This window comes from Thalia democratica, chromosome 1 (assembly GCF_965202585.1).
Source record: "Thalia democratica chromosome 1, ktThaDemo2.hap1.1, whole genome shotgun sequence".
NCBI classification, from domain to species: Eukaryota; Metazoa; Chordata; class Thaliacea; order Salpida; family Salpidae; genus Thalia; species Thalia democratica.
The window spans coordinates 60,849,163-60,866,811 of record NC_139165.1 but is presented as its reverse complement, the minus strand read 5'-3'; the positions used below and the strand labels follow the sequence as shown (position 1 = coordinate 60,866,811).

Here is a 17,649-nt window from a genome sequence, read left to right as displayed (position 1 = left end):
GACCAAAAACTTGTTCTTTCAAAAACCTGGAAGAAATTTAGAATACCTGGATGATATCTCTCAAAAACATTTGGCAACCCTGATCACAAATATTTTTAAAGTTTAATAAAACTAAGTAATTTAAAATGCTGTTTTTGTTTATAAATATCGAAGTTTTACAATTTTATGTAAAGTAATAAAATTTTTAAACTATATAGTAAATAGCAGTAACATTTTCATATCTCAACGAACTAAATGGTAATCTAAAAGACAATAAAAAAACGATATAAATAAACGATTACAAATTGAAGTAACTTGATAACTAGTTATAATTCATTTTGACTTTGTAAGTTAATTTTTTTATAGTAGAGCTCAATATGTATCAAATGGTTAAGCAAGTTTCTTTATTTGTCAAAACTTAAAAAAATAGAGTGGTTTTAATTTTTAAACAAACAAAAATGTTTAATTTATGATGATTAAATGCTGACATATTTTAAGTTGTTGTTACCCTAGGAATACTATGACAAAAACCAAGTTTAAAAGTTTAACAAAATTATCTTATAATTAGTATCAGGTTATCACTAAACCAAAAGAAATCAAGGTAAAAAATCTAATAACCGACTAGAAGAATTTCAGCAATCAGACTTAATTAATAGCCTTATGAAATTGGAGAAAATAATGTTACTTGAGTTTTTGTGGAGTGGTTGTACATTAAGGCTTACAAACTTATAAACAGTTAATTTAAAACCTATGTTTTCTTTAGTTTTTATTTTATTTTGATAGCTTATTAGAAGAGTTAATTTTTTACTTGTTAAGGTTGATGATAAATATGTCGCTATGTTTTTTTTTTATAATATAGTTATAACTTACTAAGTATTCATTTGCTACTTGTAATGACGTCTAAAAGTGCGGAGCAACTCAAACAGGGTTGCCACTCACTAAGACTAGTTTGATGTTTCTTTAATTCAGGCCAGTTCGTTTTTTTTTATTAAATTTTGAAAAAAAAATCAGACTAGATTTAGTTATTGTTTTTTTTTAATTAGCAGTTTTTTAATAAAAACTAGTTTTTTGTGTTTCAGCTTTTTTACAAATCACCATAATGTATTTGTAATGTATTTTAAAAAAAACCTATTTTTTAGTTGTTACTATTTTTCCTTTAAAAGTGGTGTAAATTAAAACATATAGTTATTTTGTAAGATCGATTAAAACCGTGTGTTTTGCTATGGTATTACTAGAAAAAATTCAATTTCTTATTATACACATCTATTGTTTAAATAAAATAAAAATTAAGGTCTATTTCTGAACAAGAAGACTATTTTGAAGATATTAACGATGAATTGTTGGTTTCTTTTGCTAGTGATATTGAAGATAAGTGTAAAGAGTGTGACAATAGTACTACATTTAATAAAAGTTTGTTTCAACTGTACTTATATCAAACTATTTCTATTGATAAAATTGCTTTGCTGTTGTTTGTATAAATGGTAATAGAAAATACAAAAAAATATTAAAAACATAGTAAGTATTACTTTTGTTTAAGTATAATTGCTCATTTCATTTACTTACATTAGATATGTTTAGTTTTCATTTACGTAGTTTCTATGTTGTGAAACTGAGTTTTTTTCTAATAAAAAAACAACTTAACAATTTATTCAATATTTCGATTGAATTGTTTTAGTTTCAAATTAGATATATTTAAATTTAAGCCCATGAAGACTTGAAAGTTTTAGTTGTAATTATAATGTTGAAATATAATAAACTTTTGAGGTCTGTTTTAGCTCATCGGACAACTAAATGTGACTGCCCTAATAAAGTTTAACATACTGTAAAGTATTTTTAGGGAAATTTAAGTATTTCGACTGGCATTGCTTACTTGATCCTACATGGCATAGCCCGTTACAAGTGATAATGAACTTGTTTATTAGTGTTATGTGTAGTATTTTTTAAAGATTTAAAAGAATTACAAAGTAAACTATATTCAAATGAAAGTCAATGGATAGAAGTTAGTAGAATTTAAAAAAAAAATTGTGTAGAAAAAATACTACGTATAAGTGTAAATAGTTCCCGCTGTGGTAAACTTAAATTTAAAAGTTGAGAAATATAAAAATTATATAAGATATACACTAACACAAAATATTTGATTTAACTTAGAAAAAAATAAAAAAATAGAGATTGACATAAAGTTTAGATATACCTGTCACGAACAGCTTTGTTTTATTCACTTTACATTTAAGTTATGAGTTTTCAAAAGCTAGGTATATTTTTGTTTATTTTGTGTATTTTATGAGGTTTTTCAAGTTTTAGCTATGTTTAATACATAGTTTGCTACGTACGAGTTTAAAATGATCGAAAGTTAGAAAGTATAGTAAAAAAGGATAGGTTATAAAGATTCAATACAATAAACAGAAAAGGTTTCATGGGCAACCAGATTTTTACAGTTAATAAACTTTAAGAAAAGATAGTTCAACAAAAATGCATACTTATCAAGTTTAAAGACAAAAGACCAAAATCACTCAAAAAAATGTTTTATAACAAAAATAAAATAAAGATCGTGGGAGAGTTGAACAAAGCACCTCATACAGAAATTTTAGTAGTCATAAAAAGCATAGTGAAGAAAAAACTCTATGCTTTTAAATACTTTATTAGTAATGAAAAATTTGAAACTATACTAAGCATAAATATAAACACACGTATATAGTTTGAACACTGATATATAATAAAATCAGCTATAGTTTAATTATGCTACATCCCTCCAGCTTATTTAAAGCGTTCTTCCTTCTACTTTGAGGTACTCCACTCTCAAGCTTTCCTGGCGCATTGAAAGCTTTTAACCTACGCAAGGCAAGTGGCACCTTATTTTTTATGGGGACTAAAGGAACAAGAATGTGCTCACTCAACTTATTTCTGACAATTTCAGGGTTGCCACTCGGTCAGGAAATCAGGAAAAGTCAGGAAAAATTTTAAAAAATGACAAAAGTCAGGAAAAAATGGGGGGTTTTGAAAAAAAGTCAGGAAAAGTCAGGAAATTTGATAAAATTAAATAAAAAGTCAGATTTTGTCAGTTTAAATTTACAAAACTCCTTGTTTTCCAAAGCCTTCAAATGGTAAAAATTAATTAAAAGTCCTTTAAAATCAGAAAAAAATTCCAAAATTTTCCTAGAAGTTTACAAAAATATTTAATTTTATTTCCAATGCCTCCATCTGGTATGAATTAGTAAAATATCCTTTACAAAACTGTAAAAATTTTATATTAACATATTGAACAAGTAGCCCACTTGAACAAGCAGATTTTGTAAGCTTTTTAGTATTGATGATCTGTAGCAAGGACAATATAACTGTGAGATATACTCAAAAGTTTATCTAGCATAATTTTAGAATCAAAATGTTTTGTGTTAAAGTAAACAATTGAGTTCTTTATAACTAAGCAGTGTTTAGTGTTTTATGTAACAAGTTAATGTGTGTACTTTACCTCTTTATAATTTTTTCAAAGTTGTTTTAATTTATAAAATAAGTTATAAGAGAGGTATATTCCAAGATTAAGTTTACTTATTATTTGTATTTTTTGTAGAGTAACTTAAGTTTTTAAAGTAAATAAGAGTATATTTATTTGTTACAAATTTTATACTAAATGATAGTAAAAATAAATGAGTGCCAAAAGAAAAGAAATGAAGTTCACAAGTTGTGGCTTGATTTAGAGAAAAGATTCTCTTCAACAAGTTTAGGGGCAGCAGATGAGAGCGATTTAAATAAAATGAGGCAAATGATTTTAACTGCCAAGAAAATGAAGCCGAATGCAGTTCAGATGAAGGAAACCATATTTTCATTAGATGAAGAGGTTGAAGTTCTAATAAAAAAACGGAGAAAATTAATTTTAGTACATACATTAAAAAAAAACAGTATTTGATTAAGTTCTTTATTGTTTTAAGTTTTCAACTGTATACATTTGTTATTGTTTTAAGATTTTAGTTATGAAAGTTCGTTATTAATTCAAGGTTTTAATTGTAAAAGTTCCTTATATGTCATTTGTTTATCTAGATACATTTATGCTGGGAAATGCTAAAAAAATGTGTCTTTTTTCAGACGAGCTGTGTTTATAGGGTAATAATACAAGTATTTTGCTGATAGAGCTGTTTATTACAAACATCAATCATACACAGATGGTTTAAGTGATGTACTAGAAGTTTGATGATAGAATTCAGCAAAAAACTGTTGTTTTTAACCTGTATTAAAATTAGATTGAAAGCTTTATATAGTTTCAAGTGTTAGATTATGTATTTTAGAATAAGTTTAATTTAAGAGTTTGATTTAGAAAAATCAGGAAAATTTTGGTAAAAAGTTAGGAAAAGTCAGGAATTTTCTCAGCTTGAACAGTGGCAACCATGCAATTTCACTTGTATCATCAGTATTGGCACCGTTAGAGTCTTCTATAAGCTCTACAGGAGAATCAGGATGCTCATGACAGCTGGGTAGATTTCTCTGCCAACCATTAAAAACTTTTGTTTCAATATTTGTTGAAACTGGGTTGTAAAATCTTAGAAACCTTCTGTTTCTTGAGCCATCAATTCTCACCACTCACTGATCATGTGAAAGCACCTCCATCACAAATCCACTCCTGTCCCATTTACGCGGAAACCATATCGCAGCTGACGTCCGTATATGATTTCAGCTGGAGACACTTAACAATCCCTGCCATGGGTATTTCTTAACTGAAGCATTGCACCTAGAAATTTATCACTAGCTAGGCTACCTAATTTGATATTAAAAGTCTTTGCTTGCTTTACAGCAACTTCCGCTCTTCCGTTTGATCTTGTATAAGCAGAAGCTGTTTTATGTGTATTACTTAAGTTTTCAGGAATTCCTTAGTTGAACTGGACAAAAATTATCGTCTACTATCGCTCAATATCTCTCAGGTACTCCAAGCCTGAAACATAAGTCTTAAAGGCACCTAATCAACCCACGCGAACCTGCTTGAGAAGTTCCGCTTCGTGTGAATAATATTTCTTACCAGCCTTATAATCTGTCGCCTACTACTAGAAAATTGTTTCAAGCAAAGTGGAAAAATCTGCAAGTGTCTTTTTAAAAGGACCTGCAGGAGGATCTGATAACTTTTGTGGTAAAGATGATTGGTAGGCGTCTTGAAGTATTTCCAATTTGGGTTGATTGTCTCTTTTCTTGAATTTAAAGCTCTTGTCTTTCTCTGCGATCTTCTATCGGGTCTGCCACCAAGATTCCTTCCGTGGTCTGGTCCTTGCATGTTGTTGGCATGAATTTTGAAAGGTGGTTTGAATGAGATGTAACCACCTAAAAGGAAGCCTCTGGGCCTGTTCTTCCTATTGTTTTCCCACCTGGCATTGATCTCTATGGGTATTTTGACATCAATTCCTATTGGTTTCTTCATGGACAGTACGTTGTTGCACGTGTTCAACAGGAAATCCCTGTTGTAAACCTTTGTTTGTCTCTTCTCCGGAACTTTGCTTCTTGTTAGACAAATGTAGGTTACATCATGTGAGTTCTGCTTACTTTGTTTTTTGTTCATTCGAATTTGCAACAAAATTAGAATGCTGATGAGGCAGCTGAGAACCAATAGTGGGAAAATATCTATTCATAATTAGGAGGTCAACCATTGTTTCATACAAAAGAAAAAAAAAGTTTCTGAGTCGCTAACATAGATAATACCACTGAATCTGATTACCTCATTCTTTGGAGATGATAAACTAAAAGTAGCTTTAAAAGCTCCTAAAATGTTTACTGGAACTTTATTACTTGCACGATTTGTGATCCAGGAAGTTAATCAAAACCAGCATTTTGAAAGTCTTTCCATCCCCAAAGGTTTGACTGTACACCAGTAGTATCAGCTGATGGACTTATCACAATAAACTTATATGTGCCATATTTACAAACTTTAATTGTTACACGTGGATGGTCTAAGGATTTGGCTTAACGCAATTTTTTCATTCAATTAAAATGTTGTTCAATATAATCCGCTTATTAACGTGTAATAATATTATCTGGGTATCCTGTTGCATAAAACATGAACTATCATCTTGTGTCTGAACAGCATTAACCTTCTTTGACTGGATGCGCCAACAAGACAAACAGTATCTGAAAGGTATTACACTCCGAGCTCCTTTTTGTTTGAATGGATTGAATAATTTATTACTGCACTGACAAGGGACGTACTGGGACTTATCTTCTACATTGATACATTGCTTATTTAGACGTTGAAAGGAAGATACCGCTGATACAGTACGTGAATTCGTTGCATGCCTACCCATTTCAATAAAAGAAATTGAATCGAACAATGACCTAAGCAAGATATCTTCAGTGCTAAGACCTTTTTTTCTAACGTAGTCATCACCTACACCTACAAGCATCACGTCTTTTATTGCTTCTTCCGTATAACTTGTTATGCGCTACTTACCACATTCACACTCACTGACTGTTGTGAAATTACAAGTTTCTGCTTTGCTGCGAACACGGGTTGTAAATGTCTAAATCAGGGGTCAGCAGCCTTTTGCAGCTGCTCACGAGCCGCACTATTCATGAAAAAGTCTTCGAGGGTCGCAATTATTTTTAAATAGTCGTATTTAAATAGTTAGTATAAAATTACGGTTTTTAGCTAAAAGTATGATTAAGTAAGCAATAATACAACATAGTTTATTGAAGTAGGAGCCCTATTCTAAGATTTAATGCAAAATCCTACACTTTTAAGTTTTGTTTTTAAGTTTTTAGCTAAAAATTACCTTGCAGACCCAAGATTTAGGCTTCGAGGGCCGCATTTGTTCCGCGGGCCGCAGTTTGCCGACCCCTGGTCTAAAAAGTTCATCGTGCTCTTAATGCAAGGTCATAAGTTCTGCTCTTTTGACCCCAATTGCAACTTTTATGACTGCTACTGACTCCATCAGTTTAGCTACATATTTTTCTGACTTAGCCATCAGCCTAGGATCATTTGCCAACATAATGTCGCCAAGTTTGTCATGCGCGTATTGAAAAAGCTGTATGCTTGCCTTTTGGCTACTTATGTTAGACCCAGTTTTGAATACCTTCCATCTGCGAATGAAGGCAAGCCATGTTTCTTAGCTGATCCCTTGGTCAACTCTTAGCCTAATCAGTTGAGGTGTATTTGGTACTATAGCAGCTTATAATGACCCAGACTTCTTCTCATGTTCCACGATGTGCAGGTCAAGAAGTCTGCAAACATGGGTGATTTGGCGTCTTGTAGTTGCATCCATAAATTGGGCACTTTATTACAACCATTATAAGTTTAAGATATTTTTTATGAAGTAAAACTCCTTGTGTTTAGATACTTTACTAACAATGGAAAATCTGAAACGATAATAAGCATAAATATAAACACACGTATTTAATAAGATGAGCTATAGTTCATTTTTGCTACACATAGTAATTAAAAATAAATGAGTAAAACAAAAAAAAAATAAGTATAATATGTATCGTAAATATTACGGAATATATTATTAAAAAAATGTAAGATATATACATTGGGAAAAAAAACAGTTTTTCAAAAAGATGGAACACCAATAGAAATATTTAGGAATATAGCAGAAAGAAAAAAAATAGTTAAATGATCAATGTGCGTTAGATATTAATTATAAAATGTTTCTTAAAGAAGAGATCCAACAAACATATAAGATGCATGCTAATTTAGTTTTTGAAAAAAAATAGTAATAAACAATTAGACTATACATAAAAAAAGAGAAAAAAAAAGTTATTACTCATTATATTTCATTATACATTTTAATTAAAAATATTAAAAAAATTACACAAAATTTGTTGTTTGAAGTAGCTATTGTTTATGAATTTTTTTACTAACTTTACTGTTGTTGTTTATAATTACTTTTAGTTACAGTTAACCACAGTTTACTTTAGATTACTTTTTTCAAATCATACAGTAATCTTCCTTTATTGTACCAGCATATGTTTCTGTGTGTTAACGAATCAACACACTTCAACTGGGTTCTGTAAAAAAAAATACTGTAATGAAAGAATAGAAGCATAGAATAAAGTAGGTGTATACATGTTTTCATTAAAATTGAAATAAAGTAACTTCTACAGATTTTTACGGGTTAATAGTTAATAATAGGTAAAATACTTAATGTTAAATCCGACTGTTATAAAACTATAAATACTTGTAATTATTAAGTCTAAATTAAGTAAAGTAAACTAAAATTCACAACGAAACAACAAATCATAATATAAACAAACCACTTACTTTTATGGAAAGAATAACTGATTCAAATTTATTTTACCGTTGCCAATGATTATTACAAAATACATCCAATAATTACGTCACAATATATATGAAGATTAGGACAGCTTTTTAATTTGTATTGTAAAGTTAGTTAATTTAGTTTTTATGTTTGGGAAAGCAGTAAAGCGCTTTAATATGAAAGGTAGTATGTAATCTATTTTGAATAAAAATGAAACAACAACCGTTAATTAAGTGAATCAATAGAATTTAATAACGGTAAAGACAATGAAAGTCACAGGAACTTGATATAACGTGTGTTTTATATATTAAATGTTTGTAATGATTAAATCTAAAATTATAACAAAATCAAATTTAGATACAATTAGGAAGCAGATTTAGTTTAGATGTAAAAATTTTAAATTTAAGAAAACAAAGCACAAAAAAACAAATTTGTTATTAAGCTTACAAAGCACTGACCGATAATTAAGTTACAGCGACACACATAAAATCACAATGACTTAATTACATATGTATTGTATATAATAATAATTCTAATAATTGATTGTTGTTTTATAAAGGAGCAGTCAGGTGTTTAAATTGATGATCCCATACAGGTATTTTAAACATTAATAATTAAACTGTGTACTATATGAAAGTTAAAATGTAAAACATAAAACAACAAGGTGGTCATATGCTAAGCATAAACCTGCAGTAAAAAACCTGTAGCTCTATTGGGCGTAGTAGGTAAAAAGAAGGTTTATCTGTGATTTGAATACAAGTTTCAATTAAACTTAGAACTTAACACATAAAGATGTGAAGATTTATACTCGGAGGGTAAAGTGAATATATGAAATGTCGGAGAATGAAAGTGACATGTGTGAAATAAATATATCAATAATAGTTGAATAAAACTATATTTAACTTAGGATATATAATTATATTAATATATATTAAGTAAATGTGTGTGTTTATGTGAAAGGTGAAAAAAATATGGAAGGTGAGAAAGCGCCAAGGTGTTATTTGAAGAAGAACCGTCGGTTGTATACACATTTGTTTGAAATATCACGTCTTATATTCAGTAATTCTGTACTAACTTCTGCTAAAATTGCGTCTCGTTCAAGGTTGCATATTTGGCAGATCTTGTTCGCGCTACTGATATTATTGTTGGCGTGGTGAAGGATGCTCCATTCCATTTCTGGTTTGGTTCCATTGCTGTCAAAATACTGCCAAACGAAATCTGACAGTCTTGTGTTATTCTTTTTATTTACATGCTTAAAAGTATACTTATGCCCTGTGTACCTATCTTTAAAATATCCTCTCGTCGAACCAATATACACTTTATCCTTATTATTATCATTATTGTTTTATTTATTTTTTATTATCTTCACTAAGATTACATTTAACACGTACCTTATACGCGAAATTTTTAATTAAGCAGTAACCATGTAACGGACTGTTTAGTTTTTTACTATCATTAGTTTTTTTGTTTATTTGTTTATTTTTACTTACATTGTTCTTGAATTTAAAACCACGTTTGATTACTTCATTGTTATTAATATTACTGATATTGATATTATTCTGGTTACTACAACTACTATTATTATCATAATTAATATTATTATTATTGTTACTCTAATTGTTTATGCTGTTGTTATTAATACTGTTATCATTATTATCATCAATATTGTTACTTAATTACCCTTATTACCACTATTATTATTATTACTATTAGAACATGAATCATTAGGTACAATTGAGTTTATATTTTTAATTAGGTTTATACTGATACTTCTAGTTATAGGTCTATTATTATTGTTTTTATAAATTAGTTTAATGTTATCACTATTGTTTATATTAACCTTGTTGTTTTTACAATTATTATCGTTTCTGTCTAAACTAATATTGATTACATGTGTGTTATCTGAACAGTTGTTATCATCATTAATAGTGTTATGTTTATTATTGTTTTTATTTATTTGTGCTGTCAACTCATTATATTTAGATAAAACGAAATAATTATGTGATTGTATTATTGACTTGATACAATATATATGATGATTTAATTATTATTATATAAAATATGTATGTAATTTAAGTCATTGTGATTTTATGTATGTCGCTGTAACTTAATTGTCGGTCAGTGCTTTGTAAGCTTAATAACAAATTTGTTTTTTTTGTTCTTTGTTTTCTTAAATTTAGAATTTTTACATTTAAACTAAATCTGCTTCCTAATTGTATCTAACTAGTCCTAGATTTAATCATTACAAACATTTAATATATAAAACACACGTTATATTAAGTTTTTGTGACTTTTATTGTCTTTACCGTTGTTAAATTTTATTGATTCACAAATTAATGGTTGTTGTTTCATTTTTATTCAAAATAGATAACATACTACTTTTCATATTAAAGCGCTTTACTGCTTTCCCAAACATAAAAACTAAATTAACTAACTTTACAATACAAATTAAAAAGCTGTCTTAATCTTCATATATATTGTGACGTAATTATTGGATGTATTCTGTAATAATCATTGGCAACGGTAAAATAAATTTGAATCAGTTATTCTTTCCATAAAAGTAAGTGGTTTGTTTATATTATGATTTGCTTTTTTGTTGTGTATTTTAGTTTACTTTACTTAATTTAGACTTAATAATTACAAATATAAGTTTTATAACAGTCGGATTTAACATTAAGTATTTTACCTATTATTAACTGTTAACCTGTAAAAAACTGTAGAAATTATTTTATTTAAATTTTAATGAAAACATGTATACACCTACTTTATTCTATGCTTCTATTCTTTCATTACAGTAATTATTTTTTTACAGAACCCAGTTGAAGTGTGTTGATTCGTTAACACACAGAAACATATGTTGGTACAATAAAGGAAGATTACTGTATAATTTGTTTTCATTTATATTCCAGTGAACTTGTTTTACTAGGATCTTTTGTTAGCAAACGATTAAATCTATATTTTGAACAGATTACTTTTTTCAGTTTTTTTTAGATAAGGTTTTTTAACAAAAATGTAAATTTAAATATAAATAGTTCTTAGTTTACAGTCTGTAAAAATATTAATTTACATTTTTAATTTTTCTACAAAAAATTATTTTTGTTTTATTTAACTCGTTGTTTGCAATTTTCTAATTATTTATATACCAATATAATAAATATTTTTTCTCTATTAGTCAATGTTTTAGTATGATTGAAAATGTTTTTAATAATAGAAAGACCTCAGGTGTATCGTGTAGAATTCAGGTATTGAAAAAATAAGTTTTAATATAGTTTCATTTTAAAATAATAACCTCAAATCTATGTAAAACGATGTACTAATGCATTTTCAAATACTTCTGTGTTTTTTCATAACAGACCGTATATAATTTATTGCTTGATAACTGTATATAAAACAGTGTTTTTTTTTATCTCAAAGAGAAAGAAGATAATAAATGTATTTCAAAACATAAGAAACTTTTAAATTAAGTTGTTTTTATTTCATTCCGAAAATTAACATTTGTTTATACTACATATTTCTAAACATGCCTTTTTTATCTACAAAATTTTTAGCTTTTGGTATTTATTCTGTGTACTTCTATAAATAAAATTATATTAGAATAAAAGTTTGTAATTAATAACTTTAGTGATTGTTTTAAAAGGTTTTTATAACTTTATCATGTTTTGTATAATATGTAGTCAAAAACAAAGTACATAGTTCTTAACAGAGTGATCGATTTCTGTAAAACATGTTACTTTAAAGTGAGCTAAATGTTTTTGTATAAAAGCTTTATTTACCACTAAGTTTTAGTGCTAAAGTGGACACCTAATCAGGCAATAATTGATTAGTTTTTTTTTAATTGTTTATCTTGTAATATTAAATATTGATAATAATATTGTTGTTAGTAAGCTTTTAAAACTTACTTTAGATTTGGATTATCTTAAAAGTTTATAGACTAATAATTATTATAGTAGTTAAAGCATTAGCTATTATTATTTAGTTGATATTAAAAATTGAACTTTTTAATACATGACGTGTAACTTTTTCATCTATTTTTTTAAGATAATTGTTTTTTACAAAAAGAGTTGGCAAGTTTAAGAATATTTTACGAGTTAGTTCAATCAATTACGATAACTTGGGTTTTTTTGTACGAATAAACGATCTAAATTCACTAGGTTTTTTATTTATTTTTGCTTGTATGTTTACTACGATATACAACTGTTAAGTGAGCTTAGTCCAGGTATTCTCAAGCTTATTTACATAACATCCATCTCGTCAGAAATTATAAAAAAAAGTTGTTAATTTGTGAAATGCGATATCTAATAATGATTTCAACCCATTTACTTTTTAGACCCCTTACTAACTACTGCCTTCTGATAGCCTAAATTGCTGACTTTAGGAAACCCTGGCTAAGTCTTTTATATAATTTTAACATTTTTTTTAAGTTGAAGATCTGTGGAATTACTATTTGTCGGTTCATAATTTGTTGATTACAGTCACCTCTCACGAATCTACGCACTCGTTTGATTTTTTTATTTTAAGTTTGTGCCTTTAATGCGGAAACTACTAAACTCTTTAGCTTTGCTATTTATATCTTTACACTTTTAAGTCAAACAAGATGCAATGTTTATTTCCTCATAATATTTACTGTATAAAGTGTTTTATTTCAACTAATAAATCTCTTATTTTTAGCTAATTTAGAGATTTTTTCTAATATCATGCAATACAACTTTAATCTTAATTGGGCAAAAGACAAGTTAGAAAAAACACTTTGTTAAATATTTTAATTAAAAAATATTTCAATATGTGTATAACTTGAATGAAAACTATTTTTGTAAAAAATAAAAGGTAAAGCTCCCAAACTCTTTTTAATCAAACGCATTATAAGAAAACAGTCAATACATATTTGTAGAGTAGGTATATTTGATACTTCTCGTTTAATTACGCATTATTGTTGTGGACACAATGTGCGTAGATTCGCAAAAGGTGACTGTAAAAATTATTAGTAAGTTTTTAAAGCAAAAATACACTTTTTTATCAAACTTTGATCGTTTTAGTTGTTTAGAAATTTCAAACATTGATTATTTTTAAAAACAGTTAACTATTGTAATAAGTTCAAATTTTATTGAATTACAAAAACAATAAGTTTATGCTTTAGTTGTATTTTTTTTTAATTGATTAGTATCAGAGTGCTTCTATTCAGTTTAAATATTGCAGGAGTAAATATATTTTGAATAAAGTACTATTACTTTTCGTGTTACTGGCAAATGTTTCGATGTTAGTTGCACCAGTTATCAAAGCATAATAAAGATTATTTAGCAAAATTTTATAAATATACATACTATGAAGTAATAAATACTTAAGTAAATCTTTTTTTCAAAAACGCTAATATATAAGTGTTTTATTTTTTCTATATTATTGTAAGTAATTGGTGTTTGTTTTATTAATGAATGTTTTGATTATCAGGCAGAGTTGTTGTATTTCTTTTGTTTAGCAAAAATCTTTTTTTTTTAATTTCATATTTTTCTTAGCTACATAATAAGTATGAATATATATATATAAAAAAGGTTTATTGAAAGATGCAAAACTCAAAGGACTCGAGTTTCGTGACTATACACTCATCAGCTTCAAAACAAGTTTAAAATATAGCACAAAACACACAAATGAAAGTTAAAAAATTAAGCATAAATAGATTATGGAGTAATTTTGAAACTATCAAAAATCATGCAAAACAGCTTGTGCAAAAATTGTTTTACCAATCGACAATAAACTGGAAAAAAATCATAAAACTTCAGTGAGTAACTATATATTTGGACAGATAATTGAAGGAGATAAAAATAAAATTAAGATAAAAGTTTAAATTATTATAAGATAAAGTTAAAACTTGTTAAATTTTAAAAGCAATTTTTTTATATGTCTACAAGACGATACAAACTCGCTTCTTTTATTAAGGCATCTCTTGTCTTTCAGTGCATATACAACGGCTCTTGCTTCTTTGAGACACAGCCTACATATTGGGCTATTACCGTCAGCTATAGGCTGTGCTCTTTTTATAATTTCCCAGGATATTTCAAAGTCAATGCCGCTGCACTTTAAGCCACAAACATACTTTAAAAGCTCAGTGTCATTTTCATATATACCGCCTTTAAAAGATTTTTTATGATTGGCATACCTGAATCTAAACTGAGTTGAGCACAAGCCGACATAGAACCTCGTCTCAACGCCAGATTTAACTGTTGCCCTGTAAACGATGTTCTCTGAACGGCAATTGCCCCATTTCAAATTATATTTACAGCTACCAGCGCAACCACATTGACTTCGAATTCCTGAGTTTTGATTTAGAATTTTTTGGTTGTATGCCTTAATGATATTCTCTAAATTTGCCGTACACGAATAACTTATTCGCATATTATGTTTGTTGAAAATTTTTGTTAGTGGATTTTGTTTGTTAAAGTGTTTTTTGACAAGGTTTATAAACTTTCTTCCAACATTAGTTTTTACCGAATTGCTAGAAGGAGGATTGTACCAGATTACATTTCTTTTTCTTTTATGTTTTTGATTAATTTTAGGTGTTGCTCAGGTTTTTAAAATTTAAGTTTATTATCGTAGCCGCATATTTTTCATTATTGTTTCATATTCATCTTTTATCTTTAAAAAGTTTTTTTCTTTACTAGATCGTTTATTTAAGCGTTGATTGGCTATGTTTGGAATTTGTTTTATGATATTTTTAGGATTGCTTGATTGTTTGTTAACGTACACAATTTCTCCGTTTTGATTTTTATACGGCATAAAAGAGATATCTTTCAAGTTGAGCTTCACAACTAGGAAGTCAGTTATCTTTAGTGGCGATTCCACAATGACTCTTAACCCCATAGATTTAAAGAAGGCATGAGTTTGTTTTTTTAGCCTCTCAACTTTAAAGCAAGAAGAGTTAGGCAATACAGCTAGACCATCGTCTCTGTACAACTCAACTCTGTTTAAACCAAAGATATCTTTTAACCCGTCTAACAAGAAAAACAAAACAAGTTCGCATAGCTCTGCGCCCATATAAGATCCCTGCGCTACGTCAAAAAGTGAGTTGGTGGTATTTGCTCCCTTTTTGCGCCACCGAGCTCCTTGTTCGCAGAGTACCGATTTGCAGGAATTTTTTATAAGGCTTAACTCCTCAGCAGGTACACTAATGTGATTTAATCACCAACTCTTCGCTAATAAAAAGATAATAATCGACCACATCGAACTTAAAAAAGCTTTTTGATAGTTTCAAAATTACGTCATAATCTATTTATGCTTAATTTTTTAACTTTCATTTGTGTGTTTTGTTTTGTGCTTTATTTTGAACTTGTTTTGAAACTAGTGAGTGCATAAGTACAAAACTTGAGTCCTTCAAGTTTTACATCTTGAAATACACCTTTATATATATATATATACAAACATTATTCTTAGAGCTTTTTTGAGACTCCGTAGATCTGTTCTTAAATTTATTTTAGAGCAGTGAAACGCCGTTAGTCGGAATAAAGTTTTAACACAAAAACATCTGTGGTATATATATATATATATATATATATATGTATATAAATCAGGGTTTCCCAAACTCTTTTTTGGCCCCTTTGAAGAAATTAAAAAATCTATGGCCCTTCCGACAATTTTTCATAAAAAACTACCCTTAAATACGCCTAAGACCTTTTTTTTGCACTTCATCATCAACTCCAGATATCTAAAGTAAGTTTAAAATTATGTCCATTTGCCCACCCCATTTTTAAAGCTTATGGCTCCCTAAATTTCTTAAATCTAGTATAAAGTAAAGTAAAACTATTATTATTTTAAGTTGTTATTATGTTATTATTTATATATTATTAATATCTTAAAAATTATTATTGTGTAGTGAAGGTTTTAAAACTACCTTAAGTTACGCCTAAGCCTTGTTCTAAATTGCTGTTCATCATCAACTCCAGAATATCTAAAATTAGTTTCAAATTATGACTTCATGGCCCCCTAAATTTTTGAAATGGCATTCGAGGGAATTACATGGAAAACATTATTTTCTTAACCAGTTAATGATTTATTGTATAAAATAATCTATAAATTTGATTGTTTAAACCAAGTCTTAAAAGTAGTTTATTAAAATTTTCAGCTAAAATAGTTTTACAAAAGATAAGAAATATTATATACTTGCTCTTAATATAAAGGTATTTATATTTAGTTATAAGTAAAATAACAATATTATGATATTTGAAATTCTCATATCATCCTTGGGTATGTCAATTATTTTTTATAATTTTTTTGTCTTTATCGTAATACTATATATAAAAACTATTATATTTAAAAAAAACGACAAAACTTTTATTTTATACTCATTTGAATGTTTGAAGTATTTTCCGATTCTTCTTCAGCAAACAAGTTGAATATATATTATAATTTACAACTTATTTATGTTTACAATTAGTTTCGCTGCATACAAATAGAAAGCTACAGTTGATAACTATTTTTGTATTTAATGACTAGTTTATTTTCAGTTAACAACATGGCATTTAATAAAGACGCTCATTATAAAATTGCGATACCAAGTAAAAGAATACAATTCCCCACAAGAACTAAAGAACAAATTGAAGAAAACAGACAGAAAGCATTGGCGAGAAAAAAGAAAAAGTAGCTTTTATTTTGTAAACTTAATTAAGGTTTTTTTTCTGCTTGTTTTGTAAAAAAGTTCCATTTCTAATAAGCCTCTACAATGTATTGTTATAAATTGTTTGAAAGAGTCTTTTTAATTTTTTTCATTAGTTTTGTTAATAAAACTTTTGGAAATCATTTGTAATTTCTTTTTAGTTGAAGCAGTTTTACTGTTTATGAAATGATAAAATACTTACACTTACTGTTATTTTATCAATATTATTATATTTAATAATAAAGATATAAGCCTATTGTAATCCTGTCAATATATAGATAAATTACTCGAATGTTTTACCAAATAAGGTATCAAAATCTTAAATATCATTCAAAAGACACAGAACTACCTAACTATATATAGAGCTTGAAATATAAAATAAAATTTACAGAATAAAACGAGAAACAATAAGTAAGTTTCAACACATCAGCCTTAATATTAAACATTAAACCATACAGTAAATATGAGCAGTTTTATTAGATATATTATAAAATTTAATAAATTATTATCAAATATTTTATCAAATTTTTCTTCAGTATTTTTTCTACGGTTTTATCAAATTCTACCAACTTTTATTTATTTACCCAGCCCTAATCAACCTCTTAGACTTTGAACCAAATTATTTATGTTATTATTTCATAAATAACTAAATTTCGTATAGTAAAGTGATTTTGAAATTTTGACAGACAGATTAATAAACTATTATGTCATATCATATATCTTTTCTATAAATTTCGGTTCTAGTTTGATAATAAATACAGTTCTGCAGATCACTTTAAAATTCTATACTTAACGTGTGAAACAATT

General features: G+C 27.6%; 1 protein-coding gene across 1 annotated transcript in view; it reads left to right on the top strand.

The window, feature by feature from the left end:
* The window catches only part of LOC145846610 (uncharacterized), a 42,490-nt gene extending 25,592 nt beyond the window's left edge, over nucleotides 1–16,898 (top strand). The window contains exons 9-10 of the mRNA XM_082953306.1: nucleotides 1,271–1,389; nucleotides 16,694–16,898. Coding sequence (XP_082809432.1) covers nucleotides 1,271–1,389; nucleotides 16,694–16,830 — 256 coding nt within the window. The 3' untranslated portion in view covers nucleotides 16,831–16,898. The remainder of the gene's footprint in view (nucleotides 1–1,270; nucleotides 1,390–16,693) is intronic.
* Nucleotides 16,899–17,649: the final 751 nt, after the last annotated feature.